At 39.1% G+C, this 16,431-nt stretch overlaps 1 protein-coding gene across 2 annotated transcripts in view; it reads left to right on the top strand.

Annotated features, from left to right (window-relative positions):
• LOC126419648 (DNA topoisomerase 2-binding protein 1-A-like) overlaps positions 1-16,431 on the top strand; it is a 266,920-nt gene that overhangs the window by 68,021 nt on the left and 182,468 nt on the right. For both annotated transcript variants that reach the window (XM_050086847.1, XM_050086840.1), the window contains exons 6-7: positions 6,645-6,863; positions 12,443-12,565. In XM_050086847.1, coding sequence (XP_049942804.1) covers positions 6,645-6,863; positions 12,443-12,565 — 342 coding nt within the window. The remainder of the gene's footprint in view (positions 1-6,644; positions 6,864-12,442; positions 12,566-16,431) is intronic.

The raw sequence follows: 16,431 nt of genomic DNA, 5'->3' as shown, positions 1-16,431 counted from the left end.
ACTTGATGCTCTTCTGGGTGCCATAACAGGATTACTTCCTTTCCTACGTGCACCACTAAAATTTCATAAGCAATGAAAGATTCTGAAACACAGGTATTGATAAGTGATAGTATGTGACTCAGCAAAAAGCAAGTGTTCCACTGTTGTGGAGTTATGCCATCCTTGGACATAACCTCTCACTGAATTTTCGTTTGTCGCAATGAAACTTTGATTTTACGTTCTCCGGTTGTACAGTTTTTGCAATTCTACACCATAAATTCATAACTCCTATGGAAAACCCATAAGATTAGTGCTAAAAATTTCACAATTTTAAGTTTCTCCCTAGTAAGGTTCACCTCAGTTCTCACTTGACTTCGTCCTGTTTTCTTCCTATTAATATTTCATGTGCCTGAGCGAGTTATATGTGGCACCGCAGATGGTGATGAAGTTAAGGTATTATTTTAGCTTGTTGTGGAGAGGGGCAACATGAGAGAGAGAATGCTGACGTAATCCAAGATCGGTATAGCCAACGGAACTTGCAACGTTTAGCTTCACCGTGCTATTAAGATACAACTATTGATGGGTTGCATCAGCAGTGGTAAAACGGGAGAGTTGACGCTAAATGTTCCAGACCGAGTCAATACTCGATGAAGGAGCCCAGTCATCACCTTGTCTTGTGCCACTTAAATCTCATTCTCATCTTTTTGCTTGTATTTCTGATATACTGTATTCAGCGACAATTTTGATCATCAAGCCTTCAAATTCAAACACAAAGTCTCTAAGAATACGCTTGATCAGAGTCAAGAAAACATTGGCAATTTCCGGCTAGTGAGCTGTTATTGGCTGATGACTTGTTAAATCACCCAACAGTTATCGCCAACCCTGCACCACACTAACATGCTTTGTTTTGCTCACTATGTAATATGTTTTCAGGCTATAGCGTACAAAACATCTGTAATTCCTAAACTACTGGATTGTAAAGTACAAACAAGCACAGAAGCTATAAATCAGTCTGTGCAAGAATTTCATTCTCCTCCTCATAGGTAACAATTTCACCAGCACTCAATAATGTCAACTTACATAACCAAGTTGCAAATCCATAAACAAACAAGAAGGAGATTTCAAAATTTTACGTCATAAAATAGACCTATAAGGGAAAAAAGTGGATTTTACTACTAGTAATACTGTAGGGCATGTAATTGTGAAAAGATTGCCTTTTTTGCTAATGGTATATGAGGCAGTTAAGCCATTTTCCCAACACACTACTGCCACAAATTATACCTTAAAACACAGTTCTGAGAATTCTTTCATTTTATGTTCACCTCGAAAATACCAAAAATTTATAGCCTGTTTGGTGAAATAAACTGAAAACTGTGAAATACAGTGAAAACTGCTAGATTACATCTTGGTTCTTTATTTTCTGCCTGAGCTAACAGTTACATAGTGTGGTAACATCACGCTAATACAGTGGTTTGTAGCATATAGAGTGATAAATAGCAAGCTTATTTGGCGCCTGGTTCCAAAGTATGACTGATGTGATTGGTGTACATGGCAAATGGAGTGACCACAGCTTCCACTTAGGTTTGGTCAAACAGTGGAAGCTCCAGGTGGGAATACTAACAATGTAGGAGAAGATAATTGCTACTTACCATAAAGATAACATGCTAAGTTGCAGACAGGCACATTTAAGACACATACACATCAGCTTATGACCACAGCCTTCGTCAGAAAAAAGAGAACCACACAAGCAAGCACATCTCACACACATGTGACTGCCAACTTTGGCAGCTTGGGCCAGAATGCAACTATCGTGGGATGGTAGCAGCAATCTGGAGGTGCCAGGGATTGGAAAGGGGAAGGAATAGCAGTGTATGGATGGAGGAAGAGAGGAGCACTCTTCGGCGGAATGTGCAGGGACCAGAAAACCAACAGGCCCAGTGTCAGGAGATTGTGGGGTAGGGAGGTGGGGAAAACCGAGTGGAAAAGCAGAGCAGTTGGGAAGATACAGAGGAGAAAGTCCCTGCTCACTCCGCCAGACAGCACTCCTCTCTTCCTCAACCCATACACTGCTATCCTTTCCCCGCCCACTCCAGATTGCTGCTACCATTCCACATGATAGTTTCATACTGGCCCAAGGTGCTGGATTTGGCATTAGGCTGAATGAATGGTGTTTCTCTTTTTCCAATGAAGGCTGTGGCCAAAAGCTTCTGTGTGATTCTCTTTTAATTGTGCCTGTCTGCAACTTATCGTGTTATCTTTATGGTATGTAGCAACCTGTCTTTTCCTACATTGTTGATATTCCACTGAGGTTTAAATTATATAGTTACACCTCATATGCCATTCACTACAGCGCATTAATTTTGCTTGCAGTAGTTATGCTCCGAGCCTATCGACAGAATGCGTAAAGTATCATGCTTCTACCAGCTACAGCCTTTGTAGGTTACTCCATTTGCTGTGTGCGGCACCACAATTAACGGGATGTGTTCAGTGAACAGTTGTGCGATGGCATGTTAGTCTTTGTTGCAGCCCTTAGTGGTGTTTAATGCTTTGTGATGACAGGCACATTGCCATAAATGTAACAGATTGCTGGGACAGAGAACACTGAAATCACAGCAGGCTTAACTTTATTTGATATTCATTGACATAAATAAACACATGTGAAGGAAAACTTGTGTGTATGTATACTGTATTTTATGGACTATGACACACCATAATCTTTAAGCAGTTTTTAAAACAATAACATTTTTACAATTTTTGTTATTAGATTACAAAGCCAGAAAAAAACCTTCCATTATAAAACTGAACTGATCTTCAAAATCCCTTAATTCATCATCTGAACCTTCTTCCTCGCCACTCTCATCATTATCCTCTTCATACATAAGATGGTCTTCACTGCCACCAAGAGCATTACTTATATCCTACTTCTTGAAAGATTTAACAATAATGTCTTCTCTCATTCTAGACCAAGACTGTTTTATCCGCTGATACGCTTGTTTGACTGTAGGTCTTTTAAAGCTCCCTCTGGCATAAATCCGTGTTGGGTATCATCCATTTGTTCCATTCCTCTCGTGCACTTCAAATGCTTTATTTATTGAGACATCAAGAGATTGTTGTTGTCAAGTAAGTCCTCGTGGAATAACAGGTAGCTCTAGATTTCCCTGTCTGTTTCTCTTTCACAGAATTTTTAAAATGATTACTAAACTGATCTAGCACAAGAAGAGAACTACTCTCAAATAAAACACCTTTGCTTCTCTCCCATACTCTGTAAATCCATAATTTCACACCAGCCTCATTCATCTAAACCTTGTTTTGTAAGTGAACACCACCACCTGGCAGTATTTTAGAAGGTTTTGGCTTGTTTTGCTCTTGAAAATGGTCTTGGATTAAGTTTAGCACTGTCAGCACAACATAAGAGGACAACATTGTAGTGCATTTTTTCATGTCCACTTGTTTTTTAGTTAGTTTTTGCACCTTTCATGGCAACAGGCCTGTTACTCGGCGCATAAAACGTCAGGTGAGTTTTGTCTATATTCGCCATTCAGCTTACTCCCACATTGATTTTCTTTCGATGTTGAAGAATAAAGTGATGGAAAGATAATATTTTCTCTTCATACTCTTATGGCCCTTTCGGAGATATTTTGGTTTCGATTTGCTTGCTGAGTCCATGATGCTTGATAAACCTGTAGCATGAACTAACTCCACCCTTAGTCTGTCAAGTTCCATTGTACCATTAGTTTACAAGTGGGCATTTGAATCATTCTTGTATTAATTCCAAATCCATTTTGATGGTGTCCTTGAATCCATTTCAGTATGACGTCTTCTAGTTTTGGCTGTTTTGCAGAGTGTCCTCCATTTGTACATTTAGTCTTCTCTCCCCCCCCCCCCCCCCCCCTCCCCCTCCCAGTAAGTCTCCCCTGGCCTGGGGTTCTGGATGACTTTTCTGAACTATGCCCCCTTTCCCTAAACCACTCCAGTCCTTTTCTTTCATCCCTTTTCCTTCTCCTTCAACTCTTGTGCCGGAAAAAGGAGCCACTGGCTCCAAAAGCTTGTAAAAGTTAAACCATTTGGTGTGCGTACGTGCGCCTGCCACCGCTTGGTGAGTAGTTTTTTTTATCTACAAATTTAAATTATAATATAAGTAACGATTGTTACAAAGTAAGTTCTGCGATATTTTGGCACTGTGCCATGTAAAGTAGAACCAATAGGAAGCAAGAACGCTCCCTACATCACAAGCGGAAAGCAAGATGCCATACTGTATTTATCATGTTCAGGGGAAGCCCATATTCGATGGGTTTTATGTTTTTAAGCACCAGCACATTGAATGTCATGAGAACAAATCATTATTGATGAGATTTCTTGTAATAAAATGATGGGAAACGTCATATTGGTGGTTAAAGAATTTTCATGTCATAACTCATATGTAATGATAGTAAGCTGTTTTTAAAGCAAGGACTCAATTAAAATTCATGAAAATTGGTCATTCTTAGTAGGATTTGTTATATAATTGTGAGCAACATTTAGGCGATTATAGTAACAAGAAGTATGATACCACGCAAGTTGTCAAATGGCGTAGTAGGTTGTGACGTCGTAATAAGGAACTGAGAACAAATAAGATGAGGGTTCTTGTGCCATTGTATTAATACTTTTTTCACCTTCGTGTTTTCTAAAAGGTTGTGGGAGTTTCATATAAAAATAATGGATGTAATTTATGTAAGGTATGATGTTCTGTAAATATAAGTGCATTCTCTTTCAGAAATATGTTTGTTTGATTTGGTGAACTTTTATAAGTTGATGCCTTTACTGAGTGGACATGTATCTTTCATTTTTGTCTTATTACACATTCACAAATATAAAGTTTTATTTATATAATAGAGGGAAACATTCCACATGGGAAAAATATATCTAAAAACAAAGATGATGAGACTTACCAAACAAAAGCGCTGGCAGGTCGATAGACATGTTTGTATGTCTATCGACCTGCCAACGCTTTTGTTTGGTAAGTCTCATCATCTTTGTTTTTAGATATATAAAGTTTTATTTATGTATACCACAGACAGAGCAACATGACTATCATATGGTCAGGAAAGGAAATGTTCTTTTTAAGAGAGCTAATGAACAAATTATCTGTGCATCCATTTTTGTGAACAAACTGTATTGGTTTGTGAACCAGATAAATCTGACAGCTGCCACTGGAGAGTGCTGAGAGTGCAAAGACATGTCACCCAGCATGTGCCAGGTCTACGTGCACATCAACGTTAGCTGCCCCGTCCCGTATGCTGATGGCTTTAGGGCATTACGCCTAGTCGGTATAAATACTGATACATCACTGAATGAAAGAAAATCTAATTTTCACATGTTAATTTTTAATACATCTACATCTATTCCCTGTCAGGAACTACTTCACGAATGTTTGAGGTCTTAAAGTTGAAGTATCACTGACTGCCCTCAAATTCCACTTTAGTACAAAATAATGTTCCTTTCACATGATGAACAATTCAAGATACTGAAAAAGGTTTTGGCATGTGATACTGCACAAGAGAGAGAGAGAGAGAGAGAGAGAGAGAGAGAGAGAGAGAGAGAGAGAGAGAGCATTTTACTGTGTGGTTAATGATATTAATTCGTATCTACAAATATACTGAGGCTACTAGTTGACTGTCCTGCAGTGCAAAGTTACTGATTATCCAAACCTCATACTGAACAGGAAAAGAAATAAAATGTGTATACAGCATAACACTAACATGTCACCTCCTGTGCATCTCACCCACATCCACTCCCAGTAGTTTTTGGTGAGTGTGAGGGAATGGGAGTGGGGGAATCTTGTCCACGTTAAACTGTGATCTCCACGTAACTGTAAGTCAGTTCTAAGGTTTGAGGGAGGTGAGGGCATGCTGCCCTAATGGGACTATGCCTATTAAAGCACCTTTAAGCACAAACCAAGCTTCCTGTAGAGGACAGCTTTATTTTCCAGTACACTATAGGCATACTAGGTATGGCTGAAATTTCTCCAGGTGTTCCAGAGCTATGTTGAAAGGTACAGGAATAACACTAATGTTGTTTATGAACAGCGCTAACATGCATGTTTACTTGCTTATTGCCAGTTTCTTCGAACTACAGGATATGCATCACACTGCAGTGCACTGCTTCCCAGGTTCAGTGGCAATCTCTTGTGCTGTTTAGCAGATGACAGGAAGTGGGGGGCCATGGGTGTTTCGTTGTGTGGTGTGTTGAGGTTATGCTTTTAGGTGATTAACGTGCAATGATGTCTGCTCACAAGAAAGAGTTAAGTTTTTCAACTTCAGGTCACACAACAATGCATCGGTAGGACTTCCCCTGACCAATTCAGTTACACTTTGAGTTGCTATATAACATGAAGACGAGAACTTGCTAATAACTCAAAACATGTTGTGATACCATTTATGACCTGAAGCTGAAAATTTCATATTAATTTTTGTGTGAGTTTAGTATCTTCAGTCTCTTGGAAAATGCATCGAACATTGAAGATGATGATACAGAAAATTGTCTGACATCATCACACATCATCAGATAACATTGCGTTACATTCAAGTTACATATATAATTGCGGGCATTTGTTCTTATTAGAGCACACGTCATTGTTGGAACTCTGGAAATATGTAAAATTTGTGTGTTTTGTTTTATTTTCATAGGTGGTGAGTATTCAGGCAAACTTATAGGTGACCAAACTCATATGTTGGTTATCCAAGAACCTTATGGAGAAAAATTCAAGTACGCATCACAGTGGCAGCTCCCTTGTGTGCTACCTGCATGGGTTCAAGATAGCGTAAAGAATGGTTACGCACTTCCAGTTGAACCTTACGGTGTGAAACAGAAGCAGAAGTCGTCTACACCAGTGCATGATGACCCTAGTGAGTGTTTTACTGTAATGTGATTCCATCTGTGTCTAGAATATGTGAATACGAGGGTGGTTTGAAAAGTTCTCAGAACAGAATAGAAAAAAAGTACTTACATCACTGAAACTTTCCTATTTTTCAATGTAGTCTCCTTGTAGGTTAATACACTTGGTCCAGTGATGTTCCAGTGCCCTCATCCCATCTCGAAAATGAGTTTCCTCCAGGCCTGCAAAATATTTGCCAATTCCAGCTATCAAATCTTTGTTTAAAGTGAATCTTCGCCCACCAAGAAAAATTTTCAGTTTTGGGAAGAGATGGAAGTCTGATGGAGCCATATCGGGTGAATAAGGTGGATGCAGCAACTATTCATACCTTGTTGTTGTTGTTGTTGTTGTTGTGGTCTTCAGTCCTGAGACTGGTTTGATGCAGCTCTCCACGCTACTCTATCCTGTGCAAGCTGCTTCATCTCCCAGTACCTACTGCAACTTACATCCTTCTGAATCTGTTTTGTGTATTCATCTCTTGGTCTCCCTCTACGATTTTTACCCTCCACACTGCCCTCTAATGCTAAATTTGTGATCCCTTGTGCCTCAGAACATGTCCTACCAACTGGTCCCTTCTTCTTGTCAAATTGTGCCACAAATTTCTCTTCTCCCCAATTCTATTCAATACCTCCTCATTAGTTATGTGATCTACCCATCTAATTTTCAGCATTATTCTGTAGCACCACATTTCGAAAGCTTGTATTCTCTTCTTGTCCAAACTATTTATCGTCCATGTTTCACTTCCATACATGGCTACACTCCATACAAATGCTCTCGGAAAATACTTCCTGACACTTAAATCTATACTCGATGTTAACAAATTTCTCTTTTTCAGAAATGTTTTCCTTGCCATTGCCAGTCTACATTTTATAGCCTCTCTACTTTGACCATCATCACTTATTTTGCTCACCAAATAGCCAAACTCATTTACTACTTTGAGTGTCTCATTTCCTAATCTAATACCCTCAGCATCACCCGACTTAATTCAACTAGATTCCATTATCCTCATTTTGCTTTTGTTGATGTTCATCTTATATCCTCCTTTCAAGACACTGTCCATTCCATTAAACTGCTCTTCCAAGTCCTTTGCTGTCTCTGACAGAATTACAATGTCATCGGCGAACCTCAGTTTTTATTTCTTCTCCATGGATTTTAATACCAATTCCGAACTTTCCCTTTGTTCCCTTCACCGCCCACTCAATATACAGACTGAACAACATTGGGGAGAGGCTACAACCCTGTCTCACTCCCTTCCCAACCACTGCTTCCCTCTTATGGCCCTCTACTCATAACTGCCCTCTGGTTTCTGTACAAATTCTAAATAACCTTTTGCTCCCTGTATTTTACCCCTGCCACCTTCAGAATTTGAAAGAGAGTATTCCAGTCAACATTGTCAAAAGCTTTCTCTAAGTCTACAAATGCTAGAAACGTAGGTTTGCCTTTCCTTAATCTTCCTTCGAAGATAAATCGTAAGGTCAGTATTGCCTCACGTGTTCCAACATTTCTACGGAATCCAAACTGATGTACCCCAAAGTCACGGGTTCTACCAGTTTTTCCATTCATCTGTAAAGAATTCGCATTAGTATTTTGCAGCTGTGACTTATTACTGATAGTTCGGTAATTTTCACAACTGTCAACACCTGCTTTCTTTGGGATTGGATGTATTATATTCTTCTTTAAGTCTGAGGGTATTTCGCCTGTCTCATACATCGTACTCACCAGATGGTAGAGTTTTGTCAGGACTGGCTCTCCCAAGGCCGTCAGTAGTTCTAATGGAATGTTGTCTACTCCCGGGGCCTTGTTTCGAGTTTGGTCTTCCAGTGCTCTGTCAAACTCTTCACGCAGTATCATATCTCCCATTGTCCTCAAGTACATCGCCCTTATATAGACCCTGTATGTACTGCTTCCACCTTTCTGCTTTCCCTTCTTTGCTTAGAACTGGGTTTCCATCTGAACTCTTGATATTCATACAAGTGGCTCTCTTTTCTGCAAAGGTCTCTTTAATTTTCCTGTAGGCAGTATCTATCTTGCCCCTAGTGAGATAAGCCTCTACATCCTTACATTTGTCCTCTAGCCATCCCTGCTTGGCCATTTTGCACTTCCTGTTGATCTCATTTTTGAGATTTTTGTATTCCTTTTTGCCTGTTTCATTTACTGCATTTTTATATTTTCTCCTTTCATCAATTAAATTCAATATTTCTTCTGTTACCCAAGGATTTCTACTAGCCCTCGTCTTTTTACTTACTTGATCCTCTGCTGCCTTCACTACTTCATCCCTCAGAGCTACCCATTCTTCTTCTACTGTATTTCTTTCCCCCATTCCTGTCAATTGATCCCTTATGCTCTCCATGAAACTCTGTACAACCTCTGGTTTAGTCAGTTTATCCAGGTTCCATCTCCTTAAATTCCCACCTTTTTGCAGTTTCTTCAGTTTTAATCTACAGTTCATAACCAATAGATTGTGGTCAAGAGTCCACATCTGCCCCTGGAAATGTCTTACAATTTAAAACCTAGTTCCTAAATCTCTGTCTTACCGTTATATAATCTATCTGATACCTTATAGTATCTTCAGGATTCTTCCATGTATACAACCTTCTTTTATGATTCTTGAACCAAGTGTTAGCTATGATTAAGTTACGCTCTGAGCAAAATTCTACCAGGCCGCTTCCTCTTTCATTTCTTATCCCCAATCCATATTCACCTACTATCTTTCCTTCTCTCCCTTTTCCTACTCTCGAATTCCAGTCACCCATGACTATTAAATTTTCGTCTCCCTTCAATATCTGAATAATTTTTTATCTCATCATACATTTCCTCGATTTGTTCATTGGTTCTTGTAGTTTTGCCATGGTAGTGGCACATGGGTGCAGGCGTGCATTGTATTGATGGAAGATGACTTTCTTCCTGTCTAAAGCTGGCCTTTTATCGCATATTTTTTGTTGCAATTTGTCCGGGAGGTTAGCATAGTATTCTCCAATAATTGTTTGCCCAGTGAGGAGATAATCTACAAACAGAATCCCCTTTGCATCCCAGAACGCTGATGCCATGACCTTTCCCATAGAAGGAATTGTTTGCTTTCTTTGGTGGTGGAGAGTCAGCATGTTTCCACTGCTTAGACTGTTGTTTTCTCTCTGGGGTATAGTAGTGCACCCAAGTGCCATCTGTGGTCACAAACCAGTGCATAAAATCTTGTTCATTTCTCCTAAAACAGGCCAAATATTGTTAAGATATGTCCATTCTCAAGTGTTTTTGATCCAGCATCTAGTCACGGCACCCAAATTGCAGATAATTTTTTTCATTTCTAATTCTTCAGTTAAAATGTGATATACCCATTCAAATGACATCTGGAAAGCGTGAGCAATTTCACGCTCTTTCAATCGGTGATTCTCCATGACCATTTTGTGCACTTTTGCAGTGGTTTCTGGAGTAGTGACACATGTTGGCCGACCACTACACAGATCATCATCTAAGCTCTCCTGACCAAATTTAAATTCATTTGCTCACTTGGCAATAGTTGAATATGAAGGAGCAGAGTCCCCCAGTGGATTCTGGAAATTGGCATAAATGTCCTTTGCTTTCATACCTTTCTTTATGAAGCACTTAATCACTGCTTGAATCTCAATTTTATTTCCATCTTCGCAAATCACTATGTGACGACGACGACAACAAGAACAACAACAACAACAACAACAACAAGAGAGCCCCGTCACTGCCACGGCTCTCTTCAAAGAGCACTGACATGGCACGTGTTTACAGGCAACAGTCCAATGAATATCACATGAACAACTCGTTGTGCTAGTGCTGACCTCTCTTGATGATTCCAAGAACTTTTCAAACCACCCTCGTATGAATTGGTGTGATAATTTTCAACTGTGTATGCTGTTGAATGATTTGTCATTCCAAAATGAAACTGAAAAAATGTATGTACTATATTTATGACATAAGAGGAGCATCAGTTTACCAGCTGCTATATCTGGAGCACTTGAATAGAGCTAGAGGCACAAAAAATAATTTGAATGAATCTCTAGCTTTGATTGTTTGAAATTCGTGTTTTTATAGAGTTCGTATAGGCACAGAAATTGAAGTAAAGTTAAACTTGCTCAAAGTTAGCAGTAATTTCATAGACCTTATACGAGGTGTTTTCAGAAAGTAATGGGAATTCCCTAATTTTGCCTGTTCAGAGTCTCACATTTTTTCTGTGTTATCGGTAAATATGCATGAAAAGTATCTGTATATTGTTAACTGTATTGGAAATTTAGTCTGTTGTAAGCTGTCAAAAATTTTAATTTTGCATTTATAATAAAACAGTGATTATTTGTGCAGGAAAGTTTTAGAAATGTTAAATGTATCTTTTGGTGAGTCCACTAGGAGTAAAACAAGGCTTTTTATGAGTTGTATAAGTGTTTCAAAGAAGACCATGGAGAGGCTGCTGATGAGTGTCCCAGATGGCTCAGCACATTGTTGACTGATGAAATTGTTGAAGAAGTGAAAGAAATGATTATCGGCAGTCACCATATCATAATCAGAAAAGTCACTGATGATGTTGGAATATCAATTGGTTCATGCTGTGAAATTTTTTAGGAAGTTTTGGGCACGAACTTCAGCTAAAAACAGTGACTAATGTAAGTTGCTCAGGAGTCACTAGATTGTCAGTAATGATTGAGAACAAGTGGAATGTGTCATAACAGGTGGTGAAACATGGAGTTCTGGATACGACTTTGGAACTAAGGTTCAGTCGTCCCAGTGAAAGCATTCTGGGTTGCCAGGACCAGAAAAAACTTGGCAAGTGTGATTAAATGAGAAGCATATGCTAAATGTGTTATTCAATTGTAATGGCAAAGTGCACCATGAGGTCTCGACACAACATTGAACAGTCAGTAAGGAGTACTACTAAAACATCATTTGCATGAAGCAAAACAATTCATCACTTTTACACCACAATACTGCACCTACTCACACTTCGTTGTTTGTTCATGAATTGTTGGCCAAAAACAGAACTGTAATGATGCCCCCACCTCAATACTTTCCAGAAATAGCCTGATATGACATTTTTCAGTTCTCAAAAATAAAGAAAACAAAAGTGTTCCAGAGATTGGAAAAAGCACTGTCGTAAGTGTATAACTTCTAATCGGGATATTTTTGAAATGATAACATTGATGTAAATGAATAAATGCAATTCTTTTCAAAACACAAATATTCCTGTTGTTTTGAATGGACATTGCATCTTTCCTTGTCCATATTAGGAATGACTTTTAGTAACATGGTATACATCATTTATTCAATTTCACATCTTTTTGCATAATAACAATTGTATAATATTTAAAAAAGCTAAATGTGAAAGAGTGTTTTAAAACTTTCTTTTATGGGCTTAAATTATATGTGCACTTGATTGATTGGTTAAATATTGTTAATATTGTGCACAAAATATATGTGCTGTCAGTTTTCAAATTAGAGTATACAATAAAAATGTTTAGTTCAGCAACAGTTAACCTCATGAGCATGTATTGAGCTTCACATAGTTTTCTGTCAGTTGCTTCTCGTATGTTTCAGGATTACCAAATTTCTCAATGATAAGTGCTGTGGGCTTTGGTACAGGTACTGTGGATGAGACTGCAATGAATACATCCACATTCTCTGTGATTTCAAGTCGAAGAAGCTCAATTGGCAGCTTAAGTAAGTTCAGTCACTGGTGAAATGGGTTTAAAGTTCTTTCAGTCTACTGAATAATGAGATTTACAGTTTGTGTGTGTGTGTGTGTGTGTGTGTGTGTGTGTGTGTGTGTGTGTGTGTTTGAAGATCATCAGCACGTCATGTATTGTGTTAACTGTAATTAGTTTTGTGGTAAATGATCATAATTCTCTGTCTTGTCAATATTAGTGTAATCATATATCAGAATTTTTTATGTGAATTTTCAGAAAAATTAAATATCGAGGTGCCGAGAACCATAAGGGCCTAAAGCACAGTGTTGCCGATTTTGAGTTTGTAGCAGGTATGCATGCTCCCAGCATCTGTTGATCTTACCATGAATCGGTTTTATCTGTGTTGTAGGCCCACATTGTGTATATGAACATTTACTAACTGAATAACTATGAACTTTGATGAAATAGTGTCCCACTGATTTCTCTGAGATTCATGTCCATATGGGCCTGAATCACAAAGCACTCTCTGAGCGAGGTGGTGCAGTGGTTAGCCCACTGGACTTGGGTTCGGGTTGACGACAGTTCAAACCCGCGTCTGCCCATCCTGATTTAGATTTTCCATGAGTTCCCTAAATTGCTTCAGGCAGATCCGGGGATGCTTCATTTGAAAGGATGTGGCAGACTTCCTTACCTATTTTTCCCTAATCCAGTGGGACCAATGACCTCGCTGTTTGGTCCCTTCCCTCAAACCAACCAACCACAAAACACAATTTTTTTTCCCTCTTTGCTGTTCAGTTGTTATCTATGGTTACCAACATAAAACTGTTTGTTTTCTCTCCTGTTGGTGGGTGTCAGGTTTTACAGAAAGCCTTACAGAAAACCTTTTATAGTCCGTAAAATGGAAGCTGAGGATTTCAGAACCTTTAATAATATTACAGACCTCACTGTGAAACTGATAGTTGATGTACATGGTAACAATGTACATTTCAGTAATTTTACGATGATGTTTTAATCAGGTTGCCAGAAACCCTTGTTTAAAGTAATAGTCTACATTGGAGTCCTCGGAGGCCCCAGATTTTCTGCAATTCATGTCGAGGAAGATCAGTCACTCCCCCACAGTTTGTAGATGCCTTGCAAAATCTAGTGCTCAAATACGTAGTGGAAGGCAAATATCAACCTTGAAACATGGTGACTTAACAAAACTACTAGATTTCAAAGTTGAAAGTGGACAGATGCCTTTGTCTGAACCTCAAGTTTAGGAATGTGCTTAATGAAAGTGATGATAATGGAGACCTTGAATTATTGGAATGTCGTGTGTGTGTGGTGCTTTTAGTTGCTGTTGTATATGTTCTAGTTATATTTTCACATTTATTAAAAACTTTACAACTGTCAAAAAGACGCTACTGTCAGTAGCCTATATGTGAAAATTTTATAAATCAACATAAATACTCACCGAGCGGGGTGGCGCAGTGGTTAGATACTGGACTCGCATTCGGGAGGACGACGGTTCAATCCCGCGTCCGGCCATCCTGATTTAGGTTTTCCGTGATTTCCCTAAATCACTCCAGGCAAATGCCGGGATGGTTCCTCTGAAAGGGCACGGCCGACTTCCTTCCCAATCCTTCCCTAATCCGATGAGACCGATGACCACGCTGTCTGGTCTCCTTCCCCAAACCAACCAACCAACATAAATACTCCCTTTGCCAGAAAAGTTCCCGAACAGTTTCTTTTTGCTTCTGAGTTTGTAATGCAGGGTACCCAGCGAAGGAGTTCCTGGTATCAAAATTAAATCTCTGAAAAACTGAAATGAATGGATAAGTGCAACAAGTAGTATGTTCATTGTGAGATCTGCAAGAATTTTGTACAAGAGTTTCAAAATAGTTCAAAAAGCTGCTAACTGCTGGTGCTGTAATTGCAATACATAGCGCCAATAAATAATGCGCTGCTGCTCAGAGTGATCACTTACACTGTTAAAGCATGACAGGAGGTTAGTGTACCGAAGGAAGACATTAAAATCATGTAGTCCACTGAAAGTTTTTGGAATACCACAGGTTTGAACACAGTCCTGTGGCAATGAGGCACAGTTTTCAGACACAAATGTTTCAAAATAACTCGATGCTGAAACAATTTGCAACCTCTTCACCAAATTCCAATGGACAGGCAGCTTGACTGATGATCCAACGGGGAATGTTGGCCCTAGGCAGTTTAGTTACTCTTGAAAATGTTGCCACAGTTTCTGGAATTATTCAGCAAAATCAAAGGAAATCCATCTGAAACATTACAGCAGGGACTGGTTGGAAGTGATCAAGCATGCAGAAATACTGAGACAGAGCCTACACACGTTCATTTCAAAACCCAAAGCTACCAGGTCGCCTGTACAAGTTGTGTGACAGAACGATGTTCTCACAGTGATTGATAATGAAGGATTTGATGTTGGCTGCTTCTGGTTCACAGATGAAGCACCCTTCGTGATGAATGGAGTTGTGAATAAACAAAACTGGTGATTTTGGTATTTCAGATATCAGGGCGATGTGAAACCACTGTATTTGCTCCAAGTTACTGTTTGGGCTTTGGTATGCAGCAGAGGCATTATTGGCCCTTACTTTGCGCAAGGAACGATCCCTAGTTAACACTATGTTGCAATTTTGGAACTATTTGTCGCCACACAGCCAGCATTCGAGGATCGACAGACGCAAAGTGCTTCGTACAATATGGGACCAGACTACATTGCACTGAAAAGATGTTTATTACTTGATGAATACTTCAGGAATTGTGTTGGATTATTGTAAGTTCACTAGTGCAGGGACGGATTGGCCTCCATATTCGGCTGATCTGATTTGTTTTGACTACTTTGTATGGGACATATTGGAAGACACAGTCTACTGAAACCATTCCACCACGCTGGACAAGCTCGAATTGGCTACCTGAGTGGCATCTTAGCCCATTTCCATTGAGACACTACAGGAAGTGTTGGCAGACTTCATTGGTGGTTTGTATCACCTCCGTATTGTGACTTGTGGACATTTAGAAAAGATTGTGATGTGATTGCAAAGATGGCTTGCAGAGGACAAGCCTAATTATGGATGCTATTGCTGTAAAGAGCTCCATAGCTTCCAGTGCAATCTTTTTGAAACTTTACAAACTATTGCAAAATTTCGGTACCTAATTCTTATGGCTTTCACAGTTAATACATCTATTCTTTTCACTTGTCTACCGATCTTAATTTTTGAGATATTTAATTTTGAAATCATGGACTTCCTCACTGGACACACTGTATGTCAAAGCAGGATATGTTAAGTTTTTGCATGTATGTGTCAAGAAAGGCAAATAATATTTATCACACTACTAATTAAGACAAGTTTTGTGTGAGGGTTGATATTGAGACAGTGTGCAATGAAAGTATAAAATTGTAGGGCTAATTTAAGTGACTGATAGCTATATATTTGAAACAATTGCTGGATAAAATCAGTAGTGAGGGAATGTGTTGCAGTCAGTTTGTTGAAGGTTTACATATTTGAACAATGCTCATTGGCAGATAAGACTAGAGTTTATGTACAGCAGTCAGTCATCCCCCTTATTATTCAGTTTTACAAACTGTACGAGCAACGTAATACTTTCGGAGTCTGCTGCACAGTACTGATGCAACTTTTGGACTCAATATTTGTTGGAAATAAAAATTCTGTTCTGCTCTCCTGAATTCTCACTCCATAGATATTTCTACATCTACAGGACTACTCTGCAATTGACACTTAAGTATCTGGGAGAAGACTCAATGAACCCCCTCCAGGGTATCTCTGTACCATTCTGCTCTTGAGCAAAGAACAGGATGAATGAACACTTAAATCTTTCCACACCAGCTCTGATTTCTCTTATTTTATTACAATGACAATTTCCTTATGT

This window comes from Schistocerca serialis, chromosome 1 (assembly GCF_023864345.2).
Source record: "Schistocerca serialis cubense isolate TAMUIC-IGC-003099 chromosome 1, iqSchSeri2.2, whole genome shotgun sequence".
NCBI lineage: Eukaryota > Metazoa > Arthropoda > Insecta > Orthoptera > Acrididae > Schistocerca > Schistocerca serialis.
Note: the sequence above shows the minus strand (reverse complement) of the source record. Positions and strands in the feature narration are given on the sequence as shown.